General features: G+C 43.0%; 1 protein-coding gene across 1 annotated transcript in view; it reads right to left on the reverse strand.

The window, feature by feature from the left end:
* Positions 1-24,761, reverse strand: part of DZANK1 (double zinc ribbon and ankyrin repeat domains 1) — a 97,223-nt gene that overhangs the window by 7,865 nt on the left and 64,597 nt on the right. The window contains exons 11-17 of the mRNA XM_011979508.1: positions 24,312-24,434; positions 23,343-23,507; positions 21,597-21,786; positions 7,061-7,164; positions 4,991-5,065; positions 2,821-2,917; positions 2,277-2,377 (exon numbers count right to left, since the gene is read on the reverse strand). Of these exons, the coding sequence (XP_011834898.1) occupies positions 2,277-2,377; positions 2,821-2,917; positions 4,991-5,065; positions 7,061-7,164; positions 21,597-21,786; positions 23,343-23,507; positions 24,312-24,434 (855 nt within the window). The remainder of the gene's footprint in view (positions 1-2,276; positions 2,378-2,820; positions 2,918-4,990; positions 5,066-7,060; positions 7,165-21,596; positions 21,787-23,342; positions 23,508-24,311; positions 24,435-24,761) is intronic.

Below are 24,761 nucleotides of genomic sequence, written 5' to 3' on the forward strand. Positions count from 1 at the left end.
GTTAGCCAGGATGGTCTCGATCTCCTGACCTCATGATCCGCCCTCCTCAGCCTCCTAAAGTGCTGGGATTACAGGCGTGAGCCACTGGGCCTGGCTGAAGAACTTATCTTTTTATGTTTTTAAATGCCATATATACATCTTTATATATAAAGAATTTCAAATGCTGGAAGACTGAAGGAAGCTGTTTAGAAAGCAAGAGATATTGCTTTTAGTATGTTGCCTCTGGATCCCGGATATGGCTGTGGGGTGGTCACAGGACCACCATTTCCATTTGTAAAGTAGAAATAAAACCTTCCCTGTCCTTGCTCCTGTGAAGCCATGGCCATGAGGATACTGGTCAAGGCCTCTGAGCCTTTGAAGATGACGCCTGGTCCAGGCGGTGCCGCCTCCTTTCTCGCTGTCCCCATCTTACCGATGAATAGCTTGGAACCAAGTGCTCTAATCAGTAAACCCCCAGCAGGGGTCTTGGGGAGCACTTGTTTACACCCATTTCCATTCCTCATGGAAAAGTGTACTAGAATGCACTGGACTGTCAGCTTCAGGAGGTGTGAGGGTTTACGTCTTTTGTTCAGGTTTTATTTTCAACACGTACAGCAGTGCCTGGTACATGTGTGCTCAAAAATCATCACTGAATGACTGAACAAAAGTTACAGCTTCTGATACGTATCCCCTAAATGCAAATGAGAAAAAAAAAGGCATACACAGTGGGAGATTCAGGTTATACACAGAGTAAATAGGTAGAGTCTCCCAAATTGTAAGCTGTTCAGTTTATGGAACTCTATGCTTCTTTTATACTCATTAACAATATTTCAAACTGGGAGAAGGTGGTGAGTACAAGAAGTCCTAAACAATAAAAGGTAAAACAATTCTAACGTATTCTTTCCAAATTTACTGGTGTTTGTTACATACAAAGCATGTGGTGTGAAAAAAAAAATAAGATAAAGAACAGAGTCCCCACCCCCAGAGGAATCAGGATGCAAGCTGGGGAGCTGGTGCCTGCACTGACAAGGCCCCATTGAGGGCCTGGCCTTGGAACCACACATGGAGGGAAGCACCCAGCATCATGCAAGTGTCTAGCTCAGGCCTGGGCCCGGGCCTTGGGGCTTGCTGCTAATCACATCTGTTCTTTGCATTGCAGTCAAAGAGGACCAATTAAAAGGCAAGGTTGGGGATGGAGCAGGTGGCATCCACTGCTCTTTTCTCCAAAGCCCCTTTTAGAATTATTCTTGGCATATATTTTTAAAACACAGAACTCTAAAAGATATGGGAAACTCTGAAAGGGTACTGACCATCGGTGAATTGGTAATTTTGAGAAATTCCAAGAAGACTGAAAGTAGATGAAATCTGACTGACAGGGAAACCAAACCAAAACAAACAAACAAAAATCCAGCTGAAGACACCAGAGGTAGGAGTGTTTTCTCTCCAGGGGAGCCCTGCAAAAGCTTAAATTAATCCCTATAGAGGTTAGGTGTTGGGTGCAGCCTGAATGCATGAGTAGATTACTAAGGGCTCTATGGTGAATAGCTGAGATCTCTGGTGCCTTACCCCTTCTCCCCCATGTAAGAAGGGCAGGAGGCTTGTGGTCTTTGCCCTGATAACTATTTTGCAGAAAGTATAAGATTTGCCCAGCAAAGGATTCTATTTGGTGCAATGGGGCCCAAGAAGGGAGAAGGGCAGAGCCTAGACCTCCATGACGGACATCGGGGAGGGTGTAGAGGGAAAGGAAAAAAGCTTCATCACAAACTGAAACCTGTGAGAATGCTTCACACCACCAACACCCTCACCACCAGAGGAAGACCTTTTCCACCAGCAACATAGAGGATCTGAAGGCTTTCTCCTGCTCCCTGCCCACACACCCTCCAGGGACGTCTGTCCACAACATGCCCATCCACTCACACAGGGACTTCAGGGCCCATCCTCATGCTGGGCACCATGCCAGCATCTGCACTACCTAACTAGTCTTCATTTGTCAAACGACCAGATAACCAAGGATCTGTATTTGAGGCAAACCAAAGACAAGAAAGAGAAAGATAGGCAGACAGAACTGACCCCAGAGGAAACACAGAGATGATTCAGGGAACTGATGGGAACTTTGAAATAACTCTAATTCATAATCTTGAGCTATTTTAAAGAAGTCTACCTCTACAAAATAGAAGCCCTTGTTAAAAAAAAGGAACAGAAAATGAGAAATTATTCTTCCATTTTAAAAAAGTCAAATAAAACCTGAAAATCACAGACTGAAGACAATATCCATAAGGACCAAAAAAGACACTTACTAAAAGCTGCTCCTTCTTTTCTTGAAAAGCTTTGGTCTTGAAATTCCTTATCCTTTTGATTTTTTCAATAGTATCTGAGGTGCTCTGGCTGTAGTCACTCACTGAAATGACACAGTTGGGGAAAAAAATTATGCCCCTCCCCCAACTCCCCACACAAAGAGTTATTTCTTACTCCCATGTCCCTCAAAAGTCAGAAGACAAAATGGCTTTCATAGAAATTTCTATTTGATGAAACCTGGCGGGAGAGACTCCTGGAGCCACTCCCCTGTCCAGGAACCAGAGGAAGGGTGGGAAGGAGAGGAAAAGAAGGGACTTCAGTTTTTAGTTCCAAACGTGCACCCCACAAATGAATTTCCCCAAGCCCTGTAAAGGAATTCAAAGGTCTCACCTCTGACTTCGGAGAAGCCAGAGAAATAAAATGACTGGAACATAGTTGCAAGATCTGTGACTGGGCTGTCAAACTCTTAGCAATGCTCTGCTATCCCCGCCAAGTCCATGTGTTCCTGGTTAGTTGTTTTAAAATTGCCAGAAGGGAATAACTCACCCCAGCTGGACCTGCTGCCGCACAGCCCCCCATCACCCTCGGCAGCACTGCTCAGAAGGTGGTCGCTGAAATTCACCGCCTTGTTCAGGTAGAGGTTCTGGCCAATGAAAACATTCAAACACCAGGAATGATGAGGCTGCTTTGTCCCACTAGAAAGAAGGATCTCTCTGCGAACCTGCTCCTCCTCATTAAGGACAGCTCTACCTACCCAGACAGTCCAGCCTGAGACCTGGGTGTCCTTCCTGACTCCTCCTTACCCCCCAGGATGCTTTGTCCATTCTGCTGCTTACCCAGAGGCTCAGTCTGGCCCCTCCTCCTCTCCCTCACTGCAGCCCTGGCCCCCTCAGCTCACACTGGGACCATCACAATAGCCTCTCCACAGGGGTCTGCCAGCCTCCCTGCATGTGGCTGTCCCAGTCACCTTTTATACCCTTTACAAGTGATTGTGTCAATTCTCTGCTTAAAGTCCTTCAGTGTCTTGGAATTAGGGTGTCATGATAAAGGTCCCAGGCTGCCAAGTGTGGATCCTGGGTCTGCCACTTACTAACTTAGTGCCCTTGGAAGAAGCAGGTTGCTTAACTTCTCTGAGCCTCAGTTTCCTCACCTGGAAAGTGGAAATACTATGAGCTACCTCAATGGCATGTTGGAAAAGCAAAATGCAGTAAAAGGGGCATCTATATAATGAGGCCAGACACAGAAGTCTGTGTGCACCCGGACTAATCCCCCTGCACCCTCAAGTGGCTGCCTGCTCTTGTCCCAGGCAATAGCCTGCTACTTCCTGAACACTAGAACACACAGCCTAAGAAAAGATTTATTAAACCTAAGAATCAGGTGCAGTGGCTCATGCCTATAATCCCAGCACTTTGGGAGGCTGAGACAGGTGGATCACTTGAGGCCAGGAGTTCGAGACCAGCGTGACCAACATGGTGAAACCCCATCTCTACTAAAAATACAAAACTTAGCTGGGTGTGGTGGCGTGAACCTGTAATCCCAGCTACACAGGCAGCTGAGGAACAAGAATTGCTTGAACCCAGCAGGTGGAGGTTGCAGTGAGCCAAGATTGTGCCACTGCACTCCAGCCTGGTTGACAGAGCAAGAATTTGTCTCAAAAAAAAAGAAGAAAAAAAAATCACCTGGGAACAGTTATTCCAATTCTGGTGGCCCACCCCGTTCCCACTAGCTGGCCAGGTTACTCACCCCAGCTGTTGTGTAGCTGCTAAGAGTTCACCGCTGGACCTCCTTCTCCAGCAAACTGCCCTCAGGAGGTGGATGCTGCCTTGCCCTAGAGGTTATGCTCCCTCTCCTCCCTGACTCAACTGGGGGCAACTTTGTGGTGTAATTCATCCTCCAGAGGTTCCCTTGGATCAGGCTAAAGCTCAGCTTTGCTTTTGTCTACCTGCTCATTCAGCCCCTTCCCCTGCCTTGACCTGCTTTTCTCACTTCCCTTCCCCTGAAGTTCCTCTCTGACCCAAGCTCTGCTCTAGCCACACAATTAAAAACAGCAGTTAGTGCTTTATTTGGTTTCAAAGCACATTCATGTGCATTAGCCCATTAGATACTCGCAGCCTCCCTGTGAGTTAGACAGGGCCCATGTTTCTATCCCAATTTCAGCAACACCATCAGCACCTTGCCAGGGCCTAATAAATGTTAATTTCCCTCCTTTTCCTTGGTTTCTTAATGGATTGATTAATTATTCTGACTTCTTGTCCAATGAAACTAAAGCTGCTAATGTCAATCAATTAATGTTCGAAACACACTTACAGGCTCTGTGGCAATGCCTCAGTCACCATATAAAAGGGAAGATCAAGGACACATGGCCACAAAGTTTGGTTTATTTTATAGAAGAAAGTATGTCAAAGTGCATATCAGCAAATATTTTTGTTAGTCTTTCCCCAAATCAATTGTATCACAGACATGTCATCAGACTTCAGTGAGTCTGAATAAGCCTGAGAACTACAGAACAACTCCTGTTCTCACTATATCTTTATGTGTCTGTCTGAGGTTTAACTTGTTTATCCAATTCTATGAAATCGCTTGCCTCTAGTAGCATTTCATAATATTTGAAACTTTTCCTTTCTATGGATTACACAGAAGCATTTCTATAAATTGTAAGTCTCAATTTACTACATCAGTCAATTCTCAAATGAGTAACTTCTGGAGGCTTACTCACCTTGTTTGAGACTTGACTATAATTCAGTCTGATGCTAACTTCACAACCATCTTCGTGGACAGTAGCAGAGATAAGCTTTTAAAAGAGTTGTAGAGAGAATTCATAACTGTGAATGTAGGACTCACTGCCTTAAGTAACAGCATAGAAATTCTGAGATGTTAAACTCTAAATGTAACCAAATATTTAAATAACACAGAAGAAAGTAAAAAGAAAAACAGAGCAACAAAAACTAGATGAGATAAATAGAAAACAAAGAAGAAAATGGCGATCCAAATCCAACCATATCTAAATTCTACTAATTATAAATAAGCTAAATAATTAAAGAGAAGAGACTGCCAAACTGAATAAAAAGGCAAGATCCAAATCTATACATACACTCTTCAAGAGATGAACTTTAATCAAACCACATGACTAGATGTCATCACCTTGGAAAATGTATCCTGGTAGGGGGTGGGGACAGGGCTTGGCAATTAAGGGACAAGTATCACAGTTGAGCAGCTTTCTCTGTAAGTAGCAATAGGAATTTAGATTCAGCCAAGGGGCAAGAAATGTTTTCATGAAGGGTCAGATAGTAAATATTTTAGGTCTTGTGGACCATATGTTCTGTATCGTGAATACTTTACTGTCATAGCACAAAGCAGCCACATAAGTAAAGGAATGGGTGCAGCTGTGATCCAATAAAATTTTATTTATAAAACTGGGCAGTGGGCCAGATTTGTCCCAACCGCCATAGTTTGCAGATCTCTGGATTAGACTGAAGAATTCATAAACTACCAAAATAGATTATCAAAGGAAACTGGGCAATACTTGAAAATGAGATCATCTCGATATTGGCCTATTTGGCAGCAGAAGAGTGCACAGTCTATTTCATAAAGTTCCTTCTAGTCTTGCGACAAACAGAGGAAAGGTCTTCTCATAGAGCTGTCTTTTTCTAATGGCAATGTAATATCAAAGAAAGGACATGGGACTCTGGCAGGGGTCTGACAGATCTGCTTCAAATCTTGAACCCCATGAGACCCAGCAGCGTAGTCCTGGGCAGGTCACCAAACCTCTCTGAGCTTCAATATTCCTGGATGTCAAATAAGGCTTCTTCTGATTATCAACTGTGGTGTGAAAAACCACCCCAAACTTAGTGGCATTAAACCACCACCACTTTATTATGCTATGGATTCAGAGAGGGCACAACAGACAAGCTTGTCTTTGCTCCACATGTCTGAGGCCTCAGCTAGAAGAGTCAAATGGCTAGAGGTGGTTGGATGTTTGGGGGCTGGAATCATCTAGAGTCTGGTCACTCATGTGGTTCATGAGCAGAGATGACTCGAGGACTGGGTTCAGCTGGCGCATCTACATGTGGCCACTCCATGTTGCTTGGGCTTCTCATAGCAGGGTGGCTGAGCTCCAAGAAGGAGTGTTGGAAGTGAGTGTGCCAAGCAAGAGAAAGCCACATGACCTTCTGTGGCCAAGCCCTGTAAGTCTCATGGAATCACTTCCACCATAGTCCGTTAGTTAAACAGTCACAGACCCGCTCAGATTCAAGGTGAAGGGACACAGATTCTACCATTTGAGGGGAAGACAGTCAATAAATTTGTGGTTATTTTTTTAAAAAGTGATCACAAAGGTAATACTCCTGTCTTGCAGGTTTGCTGTGAAGATGAGAATGATGAATACAATGCTGATGCTGGGTGCACTGTAAAATGGCAGCTGTTACGTTACTATGGCTATATATTAACAGTGCATGATTTAAGTGCACAATCTGGCTGGATTTAATTGTTCTAGGACCTTTCATTCTGACTCTTAGAATTTCCAATGTGGCGTCTGAGCACGAGATGTTCAGAATCTTGTTGTCTTAGGTCTTAGGTCAGACGTCCCAGAAGCAGACTCTGAGACAATCTTCATGTGCAAATGATTTATTAGAGCAGAGTTCACAAGGCAGAAGAGTAAGAACGTGTAGAAAGCAGAACAAGAAAGGGAAAGGAGCCAGGCAAGATGCAGTTTTAGGAGAAGTCCATGGAGGGTTCCTTCAGCCTGATCCCATAGACACTTGTGGAGTAGAAATTTCATCTCACCCACCTTTCCCATCCTGGGTTCTGCAATCAAGGCCCGGAATTCAGGGTTGTTCTGAGCATAACACCTGAGGTGAGCAGAGATGTGATCCAGCTGTCTTCTCCAGTACCCTAAGAAAGAAGAGAAACCCAGCCATCTGGATGATTCTCCTGAGGCTAAGAAAGAAAAATATTAGCATGGAACATATGGTCTCAGAGAGGTTGATTTCCTTTGTCAAACTTTGTGATGGACTCTCCTTAGTAAACCTCAACTATGTCCTGGAACAAGTTCCATTTTCCCCCATAACTGTTTGCTACATGTGATTAATCACAGACTATTACAGAATCTCAAAAGAGGCCGGGCGTGGTGGCTCACGCTTGTAATCCAACACTTTGGGAGGCTGAGGCAGGTGGATCACTTGAGGTCAAAAGTTCGAGACCAGCCTGGCCAACATGGTGAAACCCTGCCCCTACTAATAATACAAAAATTAGCTGAGCATGGTGGCATGCGCACCTGTAGCCCCAGCTACTCAGGAGGCTGAGTCAGGAGAATCACTTGAATCTGGGAGGCGGACGTTGCAATGAGGTGAGATTGCACCACTGTACTCCAGCCTGGGCAACAGAGCAAGACTACATCTCAAAAAAAAAAAAAAAAATCTCAAAAGAACGTATTTTGATTGCCACACATGGGGTCTTTTCTTTTTCTATGATTCTATCCCACCTATAATAACTTACCTAATATTTTATTTTATTTATTTTGAGATGGGATCTCACTCTGTTGCCCAGGCTAGAGTACGGTGGTGTGATCATGGCTTACCACAGCTTTGACCTCCCTGGGCTCAGATGATCCTCCCACCTCAGCTGCCCAAGTAGCTGGAAATTCAAGCATGCGCCACAACACCTGGCTACTATTTGTATTTTTTTATAGAGATGGAGTTTCACCACATTGCCCAGGCTGGTCACAAACTCCTAGGCTCAAGTGATCTGCTTGCCTCAGTCTCCCAAAGTGCTAGGATTATAGGTGTGAGCCACAGCACCAAGCCCTTACACAATATTTTAAATGTACCATTTGGTGCTTGCCAAACGTGTACACCCCAATCAATATATAAAACATTTCCATCACTCTAAAAAGTTCTCTTAGGCCCCTTTCCAGTTTGCATAGGGTTTAAGACACATTTGAATTAGTTGCCACCATTTAAAACTTGACAGATTTCATGTCAGTATGATGCCTGGTTTCTCATATGCAGGCGGAAGATGCAGGGGTGTTGGGCTCACCTTCCCACACAGGCTGACCACCTGAGGCCAAGGAACAGCTGGCTGCTTTGGACAGGGCACAGGCTCTCCAGCCGGCCACAGCCCCTGCTGTGCCCTGTGGCCACTCGACTCTGCAAACTCACATCAGATCCCATCTACCAAATAAAGACACTAAGCTGAAAGCAATCAGAGGGATTTTCCAAGGTCATGCAGCACGGTTCAGTGGAAAGAGCACATAATTTGGAGTTCAGACAAGCCTGCGTTTAAATCCTAAACCTACCATTTATTAGCTTAGTGATGTTGAGCCAGACACTTAAATCTCCCTAAGCCTTAACTTTTCTTACCTAATAAAATAGAACTAATACCCCCTATCTCATGTGTTATTGTGACACTAAACAAGAGAACCTAAGTGTTCTTAGTTGTGTTCCCCTGAAAGCAGAACCTGAGATAAAGACTTAGGACAGGTGGTTTCTTTGCAAGGTGACCGTGGGACATGCAAGTGATGGAGTATAAAGAGCAAGACAGGGAAGGGAAGGAAGAACGAATGTGTTAAAAACTGGTTAATACCTTGGGCAACTGGGGCCCAATCTTGCTGGGGATATGAGGGACCATGGAGAACATGTCTCACAGTTGTCTGCTGAAGGACAGAGAAGCTAGGGGATCTGCTCCCTGGTTCCTTTGCCCATGAGTGAGGGCAGCCCAAGTAATGTTAACTCCCAGTGCCTCAGGGTTGCACCTGTGTGCGGATAGGCAGCCTTCTCCTGTTCTGAAGCTGGAGGCAGCAAAGTCAAGAGACATACAACTATTTAAATAAAACAGCAAGAGAGAGAATGGGGCACAATTGATGAGGCATGCTAGCAACGATGGGTGAAACCATCCATCACAGCTGCACTGAGAACAGGCAGGCTGAGATCTGGCTTGGGGCATCTGGAGAGTCCACTATGAGTAACTGAGACAACACTAGAGATCATACTGAGCCTAGTGCACTGTTTGACACAAAGTAGCCATTTATCCCACAAATATTTACTGGGCACCTACCATTGGTCATGTACTATTCTAGGGCTAGGATACAGAAGTGAACAGAGTTCTTGCCCTCAAGGAGCTTACATTCTTAGTGGACACAGATAATATGAAAATAAATACGTATGTAGGAGTATGTTAAAAATGAGGTTCTGACTGAGAAGCTACAATACCATAGATCCATATTTCTTTTTTTTTTTTCAGACGGAGTCTTGCTCTTGTTGGCCAGGCTGGAGTGCAGTAGCATGATCTCGGCTCAATACAACCTCCACCTCCCAGGTTCAAGCCATTCTCCTGCCTCAGCCTCCTGAGTAACTGGGATTACAGGCACCCACCACCACACCTGGCTAATTTTTGTACTTTTAGTAGAGACAGGGTTTTGCTATGTTGGCCAGGCTGGTCTCAAACTCCTGACCTCAGGTGATCTGCCTGCCTCAGCCTCCCAAAGTGTTCTGATTACAGGCACGAGCCACCACGCCTGGCCTAGGTGTATATTTCTAAAATCAAATCTCAACTCTCAAAAAAGCACTGAGCAAGGACCTTGTGAGGAAGTCCTTTGGAAAGGGTCATTGTAAGACTGTGAGTCCCCATGGGGAGGTGAGATCTGTGCCCTTCCAGCTCAGGCTGAACGAGGGGATTTGAAGGGACTAGTTTCTGCCACAGGAAACTGAAAACCTGTTTCTATTATTCACTGCTACCAAACAAAACACCCCAGAACTTAGTGGTTTAAAACATGAACCACTTTACTGCCCATACTTCTGTGGGTCAAGAATATGGTCAGTGCTCTGCAGGGATGGTTCATCTCTGCTCCACATTGTGTCAGTTGAGCCATCTCAAATAGGGCTATGGGATCCAAGATTATCTCATCCACAAGGCTAAGGCCTCAGTGAAGATGGCACAAACTACTGGGAGCTGTCTGGGATGGCTCAGCCTTCATCTGCACTCATTCAAATGTCTGGAGTCTTTGGGTTGGGTGCTGGCTCAGGTGCTCTGTTCTCCTTCATGTGGCATCTCTTCTAATTCAGTAATCTGTACTGAACTTCTTTACACAGTGCTGACTTCTTAGAGAGTTAAGTGGAAGCTTTCAGCTCTCATAAGGCCTAGGCCCAGAACTATCATGGTGTCTCTTCTACTGCTCTCTATGTCAAAACAAGTCACAAGGTCAGTCCAGATTCCAAAGGAAGAGAAATAGCCTCTTCCTCCAAAGGACAGGGGGGATGTGAGAAGTGATTCTGGTCTTCTCTGCAGACAATCTACCATAGGTCTGATATGACATTTATATCTGGAAGAGTTCAGTCAGACTGTGGGCTGGGTTTTGACTCCTACTAAGCATATCCAGATGGCAAAGGAAGAGCTGGGAATGACCAACTTCTCGCATGGCAGCCTAGGGAATTGAGTGGACTTACTCTCCAGTAAAATTGTTAGAGTAGTTAGCTAGGGAGACATGAGCAGGGCAGGAAAGGCTCCCCTGACCCCCAGAAATGTCAGGCGACCATCAGATGATGGTCAGGCAGTTGTTAAACTTTCTCTAAAATAACAATTGGCTGCAGCTGGTGCCAGGGGACAGCGGTCTCCCAATATATAGAAAACACCTGAAGCTGGTGATCAGCAGCTTCCCGACGAGATCGCAGGAGTTGGGCGAGTGGGCTCAGGCATGTGCACTAAGAAGAAAAATGGCAGAGCTTAACTGGCACATGATCTTTCTCCAGGAACACTCAATGGATAAGGGAATGCCTCAAGTGAGCAAGCACACGACTTCAGTAAACATACGGTGCATGTGGTCCCTCCCAAGTACTGGCAGGCCACTGCGCATGGGGAGTGCCCACCAAGAAGAATCTGGGGAGAAGTAATACAAACTCTGGAACCATGCCAATGTATAAGCCTCACGTCAAGGGCTGAACAGAGCACTTGAATCTCTCAAGTCACCCGCTTGGCCTTCTTCAAAGTGTACTTCCTTTCGTTACTGCTCTAAAACTTTTCAATAAACTTTCACTCCTGCTCTAAAACTTGCCTCAGTCTCTCACTCTGCCTTATGCCTGTCGGCCAAATTCTTTCCTCCTTGGAAGCAAGAACTGAGGTTGCTGCAGACCTGTATGAATTCGTCACTGCTAACAAACTACTTTTAAAAACAGCAAAATCCATCACAAGTATTTTAAGTATCTAGAAATGGTTCTAAAGCCATACAGAAAATAAACATTTAATGAAAATATACCAAAACTCAGAATCATGAGAGTCTGTGGTGTTTGAACCATGGGCCATTCCCTTCTACTCCTTCTCAGCTGAGCATGATGGAAACTCCACTCCATTTGGTGCAGCTGAGTACACAGGGTTCCCTCTCCTCAGAGTTCCCAAAGCGGTGTAGTATCTTCCAAGGAAGGTCAGGGACTTCAGTATTTCTCATCCTGTCCCAGTTGCCCTTTGCACAGGCTAAGTTCTGGCCAAGTGTGATCAAGAGATGGGGGCTCCCTTTCTCTGCCCAGTTACCATTCATGGGATGGATGTTCTACCTTTGATCTGGGACACTGAGAATACTGGGGTCCAGACCACCTATTCCTGGCTCATTCAGCACAAGTCCAATGTTGGGAGAAGCATGTCATGAAGAACAAAAGCTACGGCTGCACCTGCTCTGCTGCTTACCCAGCCCCTAAAGCAATGGTGCCACACTGAAAAAAACATGCCATTGTCTCCATCCAGAGCATTGGCTCAGAGATTTTGCCCAGGGGAAGAGGCAGGTCAAAAAACAGAGTTCAGAATCTCTCCCCATAGAAACAGACTTCATTTGCAACAAAGTGTGGGAAAGTTCAAGCCTAAGGCTGCTTTCAAAACAATGGAGGGTGTGTTAAAAAGCAGTTAAAAGAAGACTAGAAGATTCATTAGAGATATGAGCTAAATAGAGGATCAGGGAAACAAACAGCTAAGAAGAGCCCTCCTGAGGTAAGAAAAATATTCAAACACTGACCTAAAAAACTATCCCTGTAAAGCCAGGTTGTCCAACCCACGGGCCACATGCGGCCCAGGATGACTCTGAATGGAGCCCAACACAGATTCATAAACTTTCTTTCTTTCTTTTTTTTTTTTTTTTGAGATGGATTCTCACTCTGTTGCCCAGGCAGGAGTGCAGTGGCACGATCTCGGCTCACTGTAACCTCTGCCTCCCGGGTTCAAATGATTCTTTTGCCTCAGACTCCCAAGTAGCTGGGATTATAGTTGCCTGCCACCATGCCTAGCTAATTTTTGTATTTTTAGTAGAGATGGGGTTTTGCCATGTTGGCGAGGCGGGTCTCGAACTCCCGACCTCAGGTGATCCGCCCACCTCGACCTCCCAAAGTGCTGGGATTACAGGCGTGAGCCACCGCGCCAGGCCACAGATTCGTAAACTTTCGTAGAACATTATGAGATTTTTTTTTTTAAGTTCATCAGCTTTCATTAGCCTTAGTGTATTTTATGTGTGGCCCAAGACAATTCTTCTAGTGTGGCCCAGGGAAACCAAAAGATCGGACATCCCTGCTGTAAAGGATGCCAAATTTAATTAAATCAGTCCTTGAAGCAATTTATGCCCCAGGTCATAGTTGAAAACAATAGAGGAATCATCCAACAATAAGTAGAGCTTAATGGCTTGGTGTGGTCAGGAAAGAGACAAAGAGAGCCCTGCCAACCAGCACCATCATCCTGTGGTGACAGGGTGCATGTCAAGGCTACACTCTCCTTGGAGTCACATCAGAAGCTTCATACTGTGGGGGTGAAATACAGTTCACTAAAATGATCCAGTTAGTCATTAAATAAATAGACAAACAAACAACAACAAGAAGCCTGGAAGATAGGTCAGTACCCAGAGTTGATACAATGTATTATCTAACACATCCAGTTTCCAACAAAAAAAACATGAGACATGCAAAGAAACAGGAAACTCTGACCCAAACACAGGGGAAAAAACATGCAACAGAAATTGCCTGTGATAGCAACTAGATGTTGAAGATTTAAGACTTCAAAGCAGCCATTATAAATATGCTCAAGGAACTAAAGGAAATCATGCTTAAAAGGAGCAAAAGAAGAGCCAGGAGTAGTGGAATGTACCTGTAGTCCCTGCAACTCGAGAGGCTGAGGTGAAAAGATCTCTTGAGCCCAAGATTTGGAGGCTGCAGTCAGCTATAATTGCACCACTGCACTCCAGCCTGGGTGACAGAGCAAGACCCTGACTCTTAGTAAAAAAAAAAAAAAAAAAAAAAATAGAAGAAATTATGATGCATTTCGGGAGGCTCAGGTGGGAGGATTGCTTGAGGCCAGGAGTTTGAGACCAGCCTGGGCAACATAGTGAGACGCCATCTCTACAAAATTTTTTTTTAAATTAGCCAAGCATGATGGTGTGCACCTCTAGTCCCAGTTGTTTGGGAGGCTGAGGTTGGAGCATTGCTCAAGTCCAGGAGTTTGAGATTGCAGGGAGCTGTGATTTGTATCATTGCACTCCAGCCTGGGTAACAGAGCAAGACTCTGCCTATAAAAAATAAAAATAAAAAATAAGGAAGAATTCTTCTTAAAATAAGAGAATATAAATAAACACATCAAAAGAAAACCAAATAAGAATATGTAGCAGAAAAGTACAATAACTAAAATAGATAATTCACAAGAAGGGCTCAACAGTAAATGTGAAGTAGGATTAAAAAGAATTAGCAAACTGAAAAATAGGTCCATAGATATTATACAATGTAAAAAAAGAAAAAGGAATGAAGAAAAATCAGAGCCTAAGAGACCCAGGGGAAGCTATCGAGCATGCCAACATCTACATGAGAATCCCAGAGGGAGAGGAGACAGAGAAATGAGGCAGAAAAAAATATTTGAAGAGATGATTGCTAAACTGTTCCCAAATTTGATAAAAGACATGAATGTATACATCCAAGAAGCTCAACAAGCTAGAGGCGAAGCAAGATGGCAGAAAAAGCCTATATCATTCATCCCCTCTGCTGGAACACCAAATTTTAACAACTATCTGCACACAGAAAAGCACCATTACATGAACCAAAAATCAGGTAAGCAATCACAATACCTGGTTTTAACATCATATTGTGGAAAGAGGCATCAAGAAAGGTAGGAGAGACGGTCTTGAATCACTGATACCATCCTTCCCCATCCCCCAGCAGCAGCTACACAGCATGGAAAGAAAATGTGTGCACTTTGGGGAGGGAGAGCACAGTGATGGGGAGGACTTTACATTGAACTCAGTACTGCCCTGTCACAGCTGAGAATAAAGCTCAGCCAGTGCCCACACATGGAGGGAGCATTTGGACCAACCCTAGCCAGAGGGAAATTGCTCATCTTAGTGGTCTGAACTTGAATTTCTCAGCAAGCCTCACCACTGCGGGCCAAGGTGCTCTGGGATCATAGGTAAACTTGAAAGGCAGTCTAGAACACAAAGACTGAAATTCCTAGGCAACTCCTAGCGCTAGGCTAGACTTAGAGGCAGTATACTAGGGTGGCATGTGACCTAGGGAGACATCAGCTGGCATGGTTTAAGGAGGGCTTATAATATCCGTTCTCCAACTCCAGGCAGTGCAGCTCATGGCAACAAAAGCAACTCCTTTCTACTTAAGGAGAGGAGAGCAAGAGTAAAGAGGATGTTGTCTTGTATCTTGGATACCAGCTCAGCCACAGTTGGACAGAGCACAAGGCAGAGTCGTGAGGCCCCCCTTCTAGGCCCTAGCTCCCAGCTGACATTTCTAGACACGCCCTGGGCCAGAAGGGAACTTACTGCTTTGAAGGGAAGGCCCCAGTCCTGGCAGGATTCATCATCTGCTGACTAAAGGGCCTGTGGGCCCAAATAACCACCAGCAACACCCAGGGAGTATGCTGTGGGCCTTGTGCTCTGATATGTGCTAACTTCAGGGGAGACCCGGCACATTCCAAGTTGTAGTGGCTATGGTGCAAGACTCTTTCTGTTTGAGAAAAGCAGAGGGAAAAGTAAAGGGGACTTCATCTTGCATCCGAGGTACCAGCTTGAACACAGTGGGGTAGAGGAGCAAGCAGGCTCTTGGGGTCCCCAAGTCTAGGCCTAGAGCCTTGGACACGATTTCTGGATCTTCCCTGGGCCAGAGAGGAGCCCACTGCCCTGAAGGGTGAATCCCAGGCCTGGCAGCATTCGCCACAAGCTAACAGAAGAGCCCTTGGGCTTCAAGTGAACATTGGCGGTGGCCTGGCAGAATCCCCTGTGGACCTGTGGACCAGTAGTGGTGATGGCCACAGGGAGAGGCTCCTTTGCCTGTGGAAAGGGGAGGGAAAATCAGAAAGACTTTCTATCATGATTTGAGTGCCAGTTTAGCCGCAATATAATAGAACATCAAGTAAATAATTATGTTTTTTCACTCCAACCCTTGGCACCCAACAGCATCTCTAGACATGCTCAAGGCCTGGTAGAACTTACTACCTGGAAGGGAAGGACCTTGGGCAAGGCCCAGTGCTACACTGGCTTCAGGTATGACCTAACTCAGTCCCAACAGTGGTGGCCACAGGAGTGCTTGCATTGCCATACCCCTAGTTCCAGGTGGCTCAGCACATAAAGAGAGACTTTGTATGTCTGGAAAAAAGTAAGGGAAAAGAACAAGAATCTCTTCCTGGTAGTCCAGATAATTCTTCCGGATCTTATCTAAAACCACCAAAGCAGTACCTCTACAAGTCTGCAAAAATCACCGTGTTATGTGGCTTGGGGTCCACGTGCCTTCGAATACCTGGAAAGCCTTCCCAAAAAGGATAGGCACAAACAAATCCAGACTGTGAAGACCTCAATAAATACCTAATTTTCAAGGCCCAGACACTGAAGAGCATCTATAAGCATCATCACCATCCAGGAGAACATGACCTCACCAAATGAATTAAATAAGACACCATGGACCAATCCTGGAGAAACAGAGCTAAATGACATTTCAGACAGAGAATTCAAAATAGCTGTTTTGAGGAAACTTAAAGAAATTCAAGATAACACAAAATAAATTCAGAAAAATATCAGATAAATTTAAGATAGTTTGAAATAATTAAAAAGAATCAAGTAGAAATTCTAGAGTTGAAAAATAGAACTGACATGCTGAAATATGCATCAGAGTCTCTTAACAGCAGAACTGATTAAGCAAAAGAAAGAATTAAAGTGAGCTTGAAGACAGGCTATTCAAAAATACAGTCAAAGGAGACAAAAAAGAAAACATAATAAAAAACAATAAAGCACACCTAAAAGATCTAGAAAATAGCCTCAAAAGGGCAAATCTAACAGTATTTGGCCTTAAAGAGGAGGTAGAGAAAGAAACAACAGTAGAAAGTTTCTCCAAAGGGATAGTATCAGGCCAGGAGCGGTGGCACACACCTGTAATCCCAGCACTTTGGGAGGCCAACGTTGGGGGTGGATCATTTGAGGTCAGGAGTTAGAGACCAGCCTGGCCAGCATGGTGAAACCCCATCTCTACTATAAATATAAAAATTAGCCAGGCGTGGTGGCTCATACCTGCTAATCCCAGCTACTTGGGAGGCTGAGGCAGGAGAATCACTTGAACCCAGGAGGTGGAGGTTGCAGTGGGCTGAGGTCACACCACTGCACTCCAGCCTGGGCGACACAGTGAGACTCCATCTTAAAAATCAAACAAACAAACAAACAAAAAAACAAATGGATAGTAACCGAGAACTTCCCAAACCTAGAGAAAATTATCAACATTCAAGTATAATAAGGTTATAGAACACCAAGCAGATTTAATCCAAAGAAGACTACCCCAAGACATTTCATAATTAAACTCTAAAAGGTCAAGGATAAAGAAAGTATCCTAAAAGCAGCAAGAGAAGAGAAACAAATAACATCCAATGGAGCTCCAATACGTTCGTTCAGCAGCAGGCTTTTCAGCAGAAATCTTATAGGCCAGGAGAGAGTGGCATGACATATTTAAAATGCTGGAAAAAAAAAGAAGTTTTACCCTAGAATAGTATGTCTGGCAAAAAATATCTTTTAAACATGAAGGAGAAACAAAGATCTTCCCAAACAAAAACTAAGGAATTTCATCAATACCAGACTGTCCTACAAGAAATGCTAAAGGGAGTTATCCAATCTGAAAGAAAAGGATGTTAATGAGCAAGAAGAAATTATCCAAAAGTACAAAATTCATGGGTAATAGTAAGCGCACAGAGAAACAGAATAGCATAACACCGTCATCGTGGTGTGTGGACTTCTCTTGACTTAAATAGAAAGACTAAATTATGAACCAATCAAAAATAATAACTACAACAACTTTTTAAGACAGTACAATAAGACTAAAGAGAAAAAACAAAAAGTTAAAAAGTGGGAGGGATTACATCTAGAGTTTTTATTGGTTTTCATTTTGCAAGTTTGTTTATGCAATCAGTGTTACTATTATGCATTGCATGGCTCTACCAAAATATCTCATGTACCCCATAAATATATACACCTACTATGTACCCACAACATTTTTTTTTTTTTTTGAGACGAAGTCTCGCTCTGTTGCCCAGGCTGGAGTGCAGTGGCCAGATCTCAGCTCACTGCAAGCTCCGTCTCCCGGGTTTACGCCATTCTCCTGCCTCAGCCTCCCGAGTAGCTGAGACTACAGGTGCCCGCTACCTCGCCCGGCTAGTTTTTTGTATTTTTTTAGTAGAGACGAGGTTTCACCGTGTTAGCCAGGATGGTCTCGATCTCCTGACCTCGTGATCTGCCCGTCTCGGCCTCCCAAAGTGCTGGGATTACAGGCTTGAACCATTGCGCTCAGCCACAAAAATTTTTTTAATAAAATGTTTAAAAAATTTTTTAAAAGAAGCTCAATAAGTTTCAAGTAGGATAAACTCAAAGAGATCCATAGCAAGACACATTATCAAACTGTTGAAAGAATATGACAAGAAGAGAATCTTGAAAGAAGTAAGAGAGAAGTGATTCCTAAGGTTCAAGGGATCCCCAATATATTAACAGCAGAACTCTCATCAGAAATAATGGAGGCCAGAAGACAGTAGATTGACGTATTCAAAGTGTTCAGAGAAAACAACTGTAAAGCAAGAATCTTACAGCTAGTAGAGTTTAACAAAAACAGAATTCATTGCTAGCAAACCCACCTTATAAGAATACTTACGAAGTTCTTTAGACTGAAAGCAAATGACCCTAGAGAGTAATATGAATATACACACACACCCCCTGCCACACACACAGCCCACCACCACCAGTAAAGGTAATGATGTAATTATAAAAGACATTACAAATGCATATTTCTTTTCCCTTCTTCTCAACAGATTCAAAAAGAGATTATGTAAAACAATATGAATAGAATTATAATGTTTGGCCTATAGCATATAGAAATAAAATATATTGACCAATAACAACACAAAGAAGATGGGTGAGGGGTGAGGCCAGGCACAGTGGCTCACGTCTGTAATCCCAACACTTTGGGCGGCCAAGGTGGGTGGATCACGAGGTCAGGAGATCAAGACTATCCTGGCTAACATGGTGAAATGCCGTCTCTACCAAAAACACAAAAAATTATCTGGGTGTGGTGGCGAGCACCTGTAGTCCCAGCTACTTGGGAGGCTGAGGCAGGAGAATGGCCTGAACCCAAGAGGCAGAGCTTGCAGTGAGCTGAGATCACGCCACTGCACTCCAGCCTGGGCGACAGAGCCAGACTCCATCTCAAAAAAAAAAAGAAAAGAAAAGGAGGTGGGTAAGAGCAAAGCTTCATTGGGCTTAGGAAATGAATCCAAAGGAATAAATTAAGAGAACTATAAATGGGGGAAAAGAAGGCTAATGTAACAAAAGCCATAAATATATAATAGTTCTTTTTTCTTTAAGCGTCTTTAAAAGACATCATGTTGTAACTAATAACAGTGTTTTGAAAGTTTATAACATATATGTAAACATAAATATAATGTTATACTAGAAAACAATGCCACAAAAGTTGGGAGGAGGGAATTGGATTATAGGGGTAGAATTTCTATATTTCATTGGAATTAAGTTAGTACAAACTTGAAGTGTAGTCTGTTAAGATGTATGAGGACAACCCTATAGTAGTCACTAAGGAAATAACTCAAAAGTATGTAGTGAAAAAGTCATTAAAGAAATCAAAATGATACACTGGAAAACATGCAATGCAAAAGAAAGCTGTGAAGGAGCAACAGAGGAACAAAAAAGGCATTTAGAAACATTTGGAAAACAAAAAGAAAATGGTAAGTCCAACTTTATCAATAATAACACTAAATGTAGATGAATGAAACAATCCAATAAAAAAAAAAATAGGGATTGTCAGAATGGACAAAAAACCTGGATTCATGGTGCTGGACACAGTGGCTTATGCCTGTAATCCTAGCACTCTGGGAGGCTCAGGTGGGAGGCTTACTTGACCCCAGGAGTTTGAGACTGGCCAACACCGGCAACACAGTGAGACCCCATCTCTACAAAAACATTTAAAAATTATCCAGGTGTGGTGGCTTGTGCCTGTGCTCCCAGCTACTCAGGAGATTGAGGGAGGAGGATCACTTGAGCCCAGGAGGTCAAGGCTACAGTGTGCCATGATTGTGCCACTGCACTTCAGCCTGGGCGACAAAGTGAGACCCTATCTCAAAAAAAAGAAAGAAAGAAAATGAAGGTACACCAAACTTACGGGATGCAGTGAAAGCAAAGCTCAAACAGAAATTTATAGCAGCAAATGCTCACATTCTGAAGAAAGATCTCAAAATCATTGCCCTAATCTTTGGCCTTAAACCAGGAAAAGAAGAGTAAAGTCAACTTAAAGTAAGAAGAAAGAAGGAAATCATGATTAGAGTGGAATTTAATGAAATACAGAATATAAAAATAATAGAAAATCAATAAAACCAAAATTTGGGTCTTGCAAAAGATCAATGAAATTGACAAACCTTTAGTAAGATTGACCAAAAAAAGTGACATCTCAAGTTACTAGAATTAGAAATGAAATAGGAGATGTTATCACCAACATTATTGAAATAAAAAAGATTATGAAAGAGTATCACAAACAACTGTATGCTAATAAATTAATCAGATGAAAAAGACAAATATCTAGAAAACCACAGACTACCAAAACTGACTCAGCGAGAAATAGAAAATCTGAACAGACCTATAAAAAGTAAAGAGTAATCAGAATTGCCCACTAGACAAACATCAGATCCAGATAGCTTTACAGGTAATTTACCAAAATTTAAATAAGAGTTCATATCAATTCTTCATAACCACTTCAAAAAGAAAGAAGTGTTTCTATAAGGCTACCATTATCCTGATACCAAAATCAGACAGACAGCAGAAGGAAAGAAGAAAACTGCAGACAAATATCTCATAAATACAGACATCAAAGTCTTCAACAAAATACTAGCAAAATGTCTTAGGCCATTTGCACTGCTATAAACAAAATACTTGAGACTGGGTAATTTATAAAGAACAGGAATTTATTTCTCACAGTTCTGGAGGCTAGAAGTCTAAAATAAAGGTCCCTGCAGGTTAGGTGTCTGGGGAGGGCCTGGTCTCTCTGCTTGCAAGATAGTGCTTCATTGCTGCATCCTCCAAAGGAGGGGAACGCTGTGTCCTCACATGGAGGAAGGGCCAAAGGACAAAAAGGGGCGTTAGCTCATTCCCTCCAGCCCTTTCATAAGGCACTGATCTATTCATGAGGGCTCCATCCTCATGATCAGTTTCCAAAAGGTCCCGCCACTTAATACCACCACAATGGAGATTAAATTTCAGAATGAAATTTGAAGCACCTAGCTGGGACCACAGGCATGCACTACCACGAATGACTGCTTAAAAAAAAAAAAAAATTGTAGAGACAGGGTCTCACTTTGTTGCCCAGACTGGTCTCAAACTCCTAGACTCAAGAGATCCTCCAGCCTTGGCCTCCCAAAGTACTGGGACTGCAGGCATGAGTCACCACAACTGGCCCAAATTATAGACTTAAAAATAGTCAAAATGGTAAAGTTTATATTACATAAATTTTACCACAATAAAAAAAAAGGGATAATGGCAGATAGCAATAGCACTGCACACTAACAACACGCCCACCATGACAAAAGAAACCCACATGCGCCATGTGACTAAGGAGCCAGACAACAGGGCTATGAGCTAAAACATCAGAGTACTGACAGTTTAAGGAAGAGCTTACAGAAGAGCTTCTTTTTTCCCATACAAAGAAAATTCCTTGAAAAAGAGGAAAAGAAAGAAACTTACTTCTTACATATACAAATAAATTAAAATGATGAGAAAATGAAATGTTCTTCCAGAGAAAGAGTGAATTCCCTCCTGACCAGAAGAAAGGGCATCTCCCCCTTACCTCTTCCTGGGCTGATGGCTGTGAGGAGCGGTTTATGGTCACTCATTTTCTCCTGCCTCTGCTTTTGAGAGGCTATTTCCAGTTCCTTTTTTGCTAGCAGCTTGCCGGATGGGTAGAACAGGCCAACAGTCTGTGTGCCTATGTCCCTCTTAGTCCCAGAATCAGATCTGGGCAAAGGATTATTCAGGGACTGCCAGGCACATTGGGGCTATAAGTGAGGCAGAAAACATTTTTTAAATTAGAATATGATTTAATCAATCTTGCATTTACTTATAGAAAACATTTTTAATCAGAATAAAAAGTATCTCAAAAAAAACTGTACGTTGAACTAAAAGGGTTTTCCAGTCTTTGGCTCATCTTCCTTGCTCCTGTCTTTCCCAGCAACTTCCAGCCTGATCCATGATTAGCCATTTATTACCTAAAATTCAACAAATCCAGGGGTGTTCGCTGGCCTGCTTGATGCCTGGAAGATATCTATCCTTTTCAGCTCTATAACGCAATAGAGCGTAGACTTCACTACTCATCCACACTTGGCCACTGGTCACCAACATTTTCTCTAACATACTCTCCTGGGGACCTGAGAGGACTACCATGAAAGGTTGTGCACTGCACAACGCCACTGCATTCAAAGTAGTACCATTCACATGGTGAACATTTGAATATTAGGATAATTTTTCTAGTAGAAAAACCAGCATATTACAAGCAATTTCCAATAGATGGCAGTCAAGTGTCTTGAGAAAAGAACACCTTTGTTTCATTTGCACAAAGGAGTAAGGGCTAGTGGCAGTCTAGGATTTAAATCTTTCAAACTAGGTTAAGAAAACCATGAACGGCTGGGTGCGGTGGCTCATGCCTGTAATCTCAGCACTTTGGGAGGCCGAGGTGGGTGGATCACGAGGTCAGGAGTTCGAGATCAGCCCAACCAACATGGTGAAACCCCATCTCTACTAAAAATACAAAAATTAGTAGGGCATGGTGGCATGCGCCTGTAATCCTAGCTACTCAGGAGACTGAGGCAACAGAATCGCTTGAACCTGGGAGGCGGAGGTTGCAGTGAGCCAAAATTGCACCACTGCACTCCAGCCTGAGCAACAGAGCAAGACTCCATCTCACAAAAGAAAGTCATGAACTCCCTAAAACTGCATACAAAGTGCTGAGTGCATCCTCTAATAATTATCAGTCTTTAACTTCTTATAATAAAGAGATAAGAGGAAACATGAAAAGTCTTTATCCAGCTTAGAGAAATTTATAAAATAATTATAAAAATCTAACACAAAGCCAATTGTTAGAGCTTAAGTACTTCTGAAAATAACCTGGTGAGATTTTCCTCAAACTATGCCCAGCTGTTATAAATTACAAAAGCAATCTTATATACCTACATTTTCTAAAATATAAACAAGGGGAAGGAAAAGTTCTCAGAATGCTACATAAGAAATTCAAGAGAAGTGCATTCTATCTCATGTGTTTTAAAGCCACTAAAGTGGCATTATGTCCACAAATGCAATGGCATAGACCTCAGTTTACTACACATAAATATGCTCACTTAGATCTTTGATTTCTGAAGAAATCATTTGAGTGTTTAAAATCTAAATTGACTGCATTTATTTACACACCTAGTTGAAATTCCACGTGAAAGTTCTAAAAGTTTTGGGTCTCTTCCCCGGGTTGATTTACAGGGTAGAGCACACACATTCAGAGCTACAGCCTCTTCCCGGGTACCAGTTCTTACTACAGGGGAGGCCTCACCTCAGAAAAAGGGCGAGGTTCCTGAGCAGCTAGAGCCAGGCTTCTGTCCAAGCTAAGCTTCACGAAGGACTTCACACAAATACCACAGGAGCCACAGAATCGGGCAGACAGGTGATTGCTGGCCCCACATTTAGGGCAAACAGAGCAGCCAGCAGGAATGCCAAGCTAGAGGATAGAAAATATCTTGATGAATATTAGAGTTATAATTTCCCCATGTAAATTATTGTCATACCATACAAATTAACATATGCCCACACTCTCTGACCCAGCCATTCTACCTTCCAGAATTTATCCTACAGATGGTCAAGTACAGAAAGAAGTGTACTTCAGGTCAACCCCTAAAGCATTGTGGTTTTAAAAGAAATCACTGAAAACAACAGGCATGTCCAGCAATAGGGATGGTCTAAATATATTACAGTACATACATACAAACAATGGATTATGAAGCCACTGAAAAGAATGAGGAGGTTACTAACAAGACATATTGCTAGGTGAAAATAATTGGATCAGTGTTCATAGCACCAGTTTACTTATACATGCCTTGAATAGCTGAAAGAACATCTCAAGAACTGGATATAAGCAATTGCTTCTGAGAGGAGAACTGTGGGACTTAGAAAGGAGATTAACCCTTCACTCTAAAACTTTCTTATTATTTGCATGTGATACTTAGATAAATGAATAAATACATAGTCTTGAGTGTTTTATTATAGAGGCAAGCAGACAGAATTCATTTTTTAAAATGCCAGCAGTCAATAAATTAGTGAAAAGGTTTAACCTCAAAGAAAAGGAAATCAAAACCGTCACCAGAGATGGCTCTCAATGTAAGATAATTAATTATCCCTATCTCCAGATTCTTAGGTTATAGGTACCAGTGGCAAAATCACAAGAAGTGATTTCTGCAAGGCCATGGGAGAAGTGCCTGGCTCTCTCCAGGTGCTCAGTACACAGAATCTGCTTTAAAATACCCACCATGGCTCCACACCAGCCGCAGAAGGACGCCTCCCAGAGATTCCAACGACCACATCTGGAGCAGGAGATGGTCCCCCCTTTCTGAGTGGGCGGAGGACTGGCTTTATCCCCACTGCATATCGACTGGTGAATGAAACGGCATTTAAAGGCAGGATCAATACTATATTCTCTAATCCCCCTCCCAATTCAAAAAAGATAAAAAGCCCCCAGACAATATGAGCCCTGGATTTACATTTTTTTTTTTTTTTTTTTTTTTTTTTGCCCAAAGGAGTACAGCTATGATAGGTTTCACCAGTTAATAAATTAGTACACAGAGCACACATTCCTTCATGGAGATCACAGAAAGTCAATGAAACTGATGCCTTGCACATCTTAATATTTCTCAATATCAGGGATTGTTGGGGTTTGCATGTTTCCTAGACAAAGGAATGAACACACAAGACTAGACAA

This window comes from Mandrillus leucophaeus, unplaced genomic scaffold (genome assembly GCF_000951045.1).
Source record: "Mandrillus leucophaeus isolate KB7577 unplaced genomic scaffold, Mleu.le_1.0 Scaffold202, whole genome shotgun sequence".
NCBI classification, from domain to species: domain Eukaryota; kingdom Metazoa; phylum Chordata; class Mammalia; order Primates; family Cercopithecidae; genus Mandrillus; species Mandrillus leucophaeus.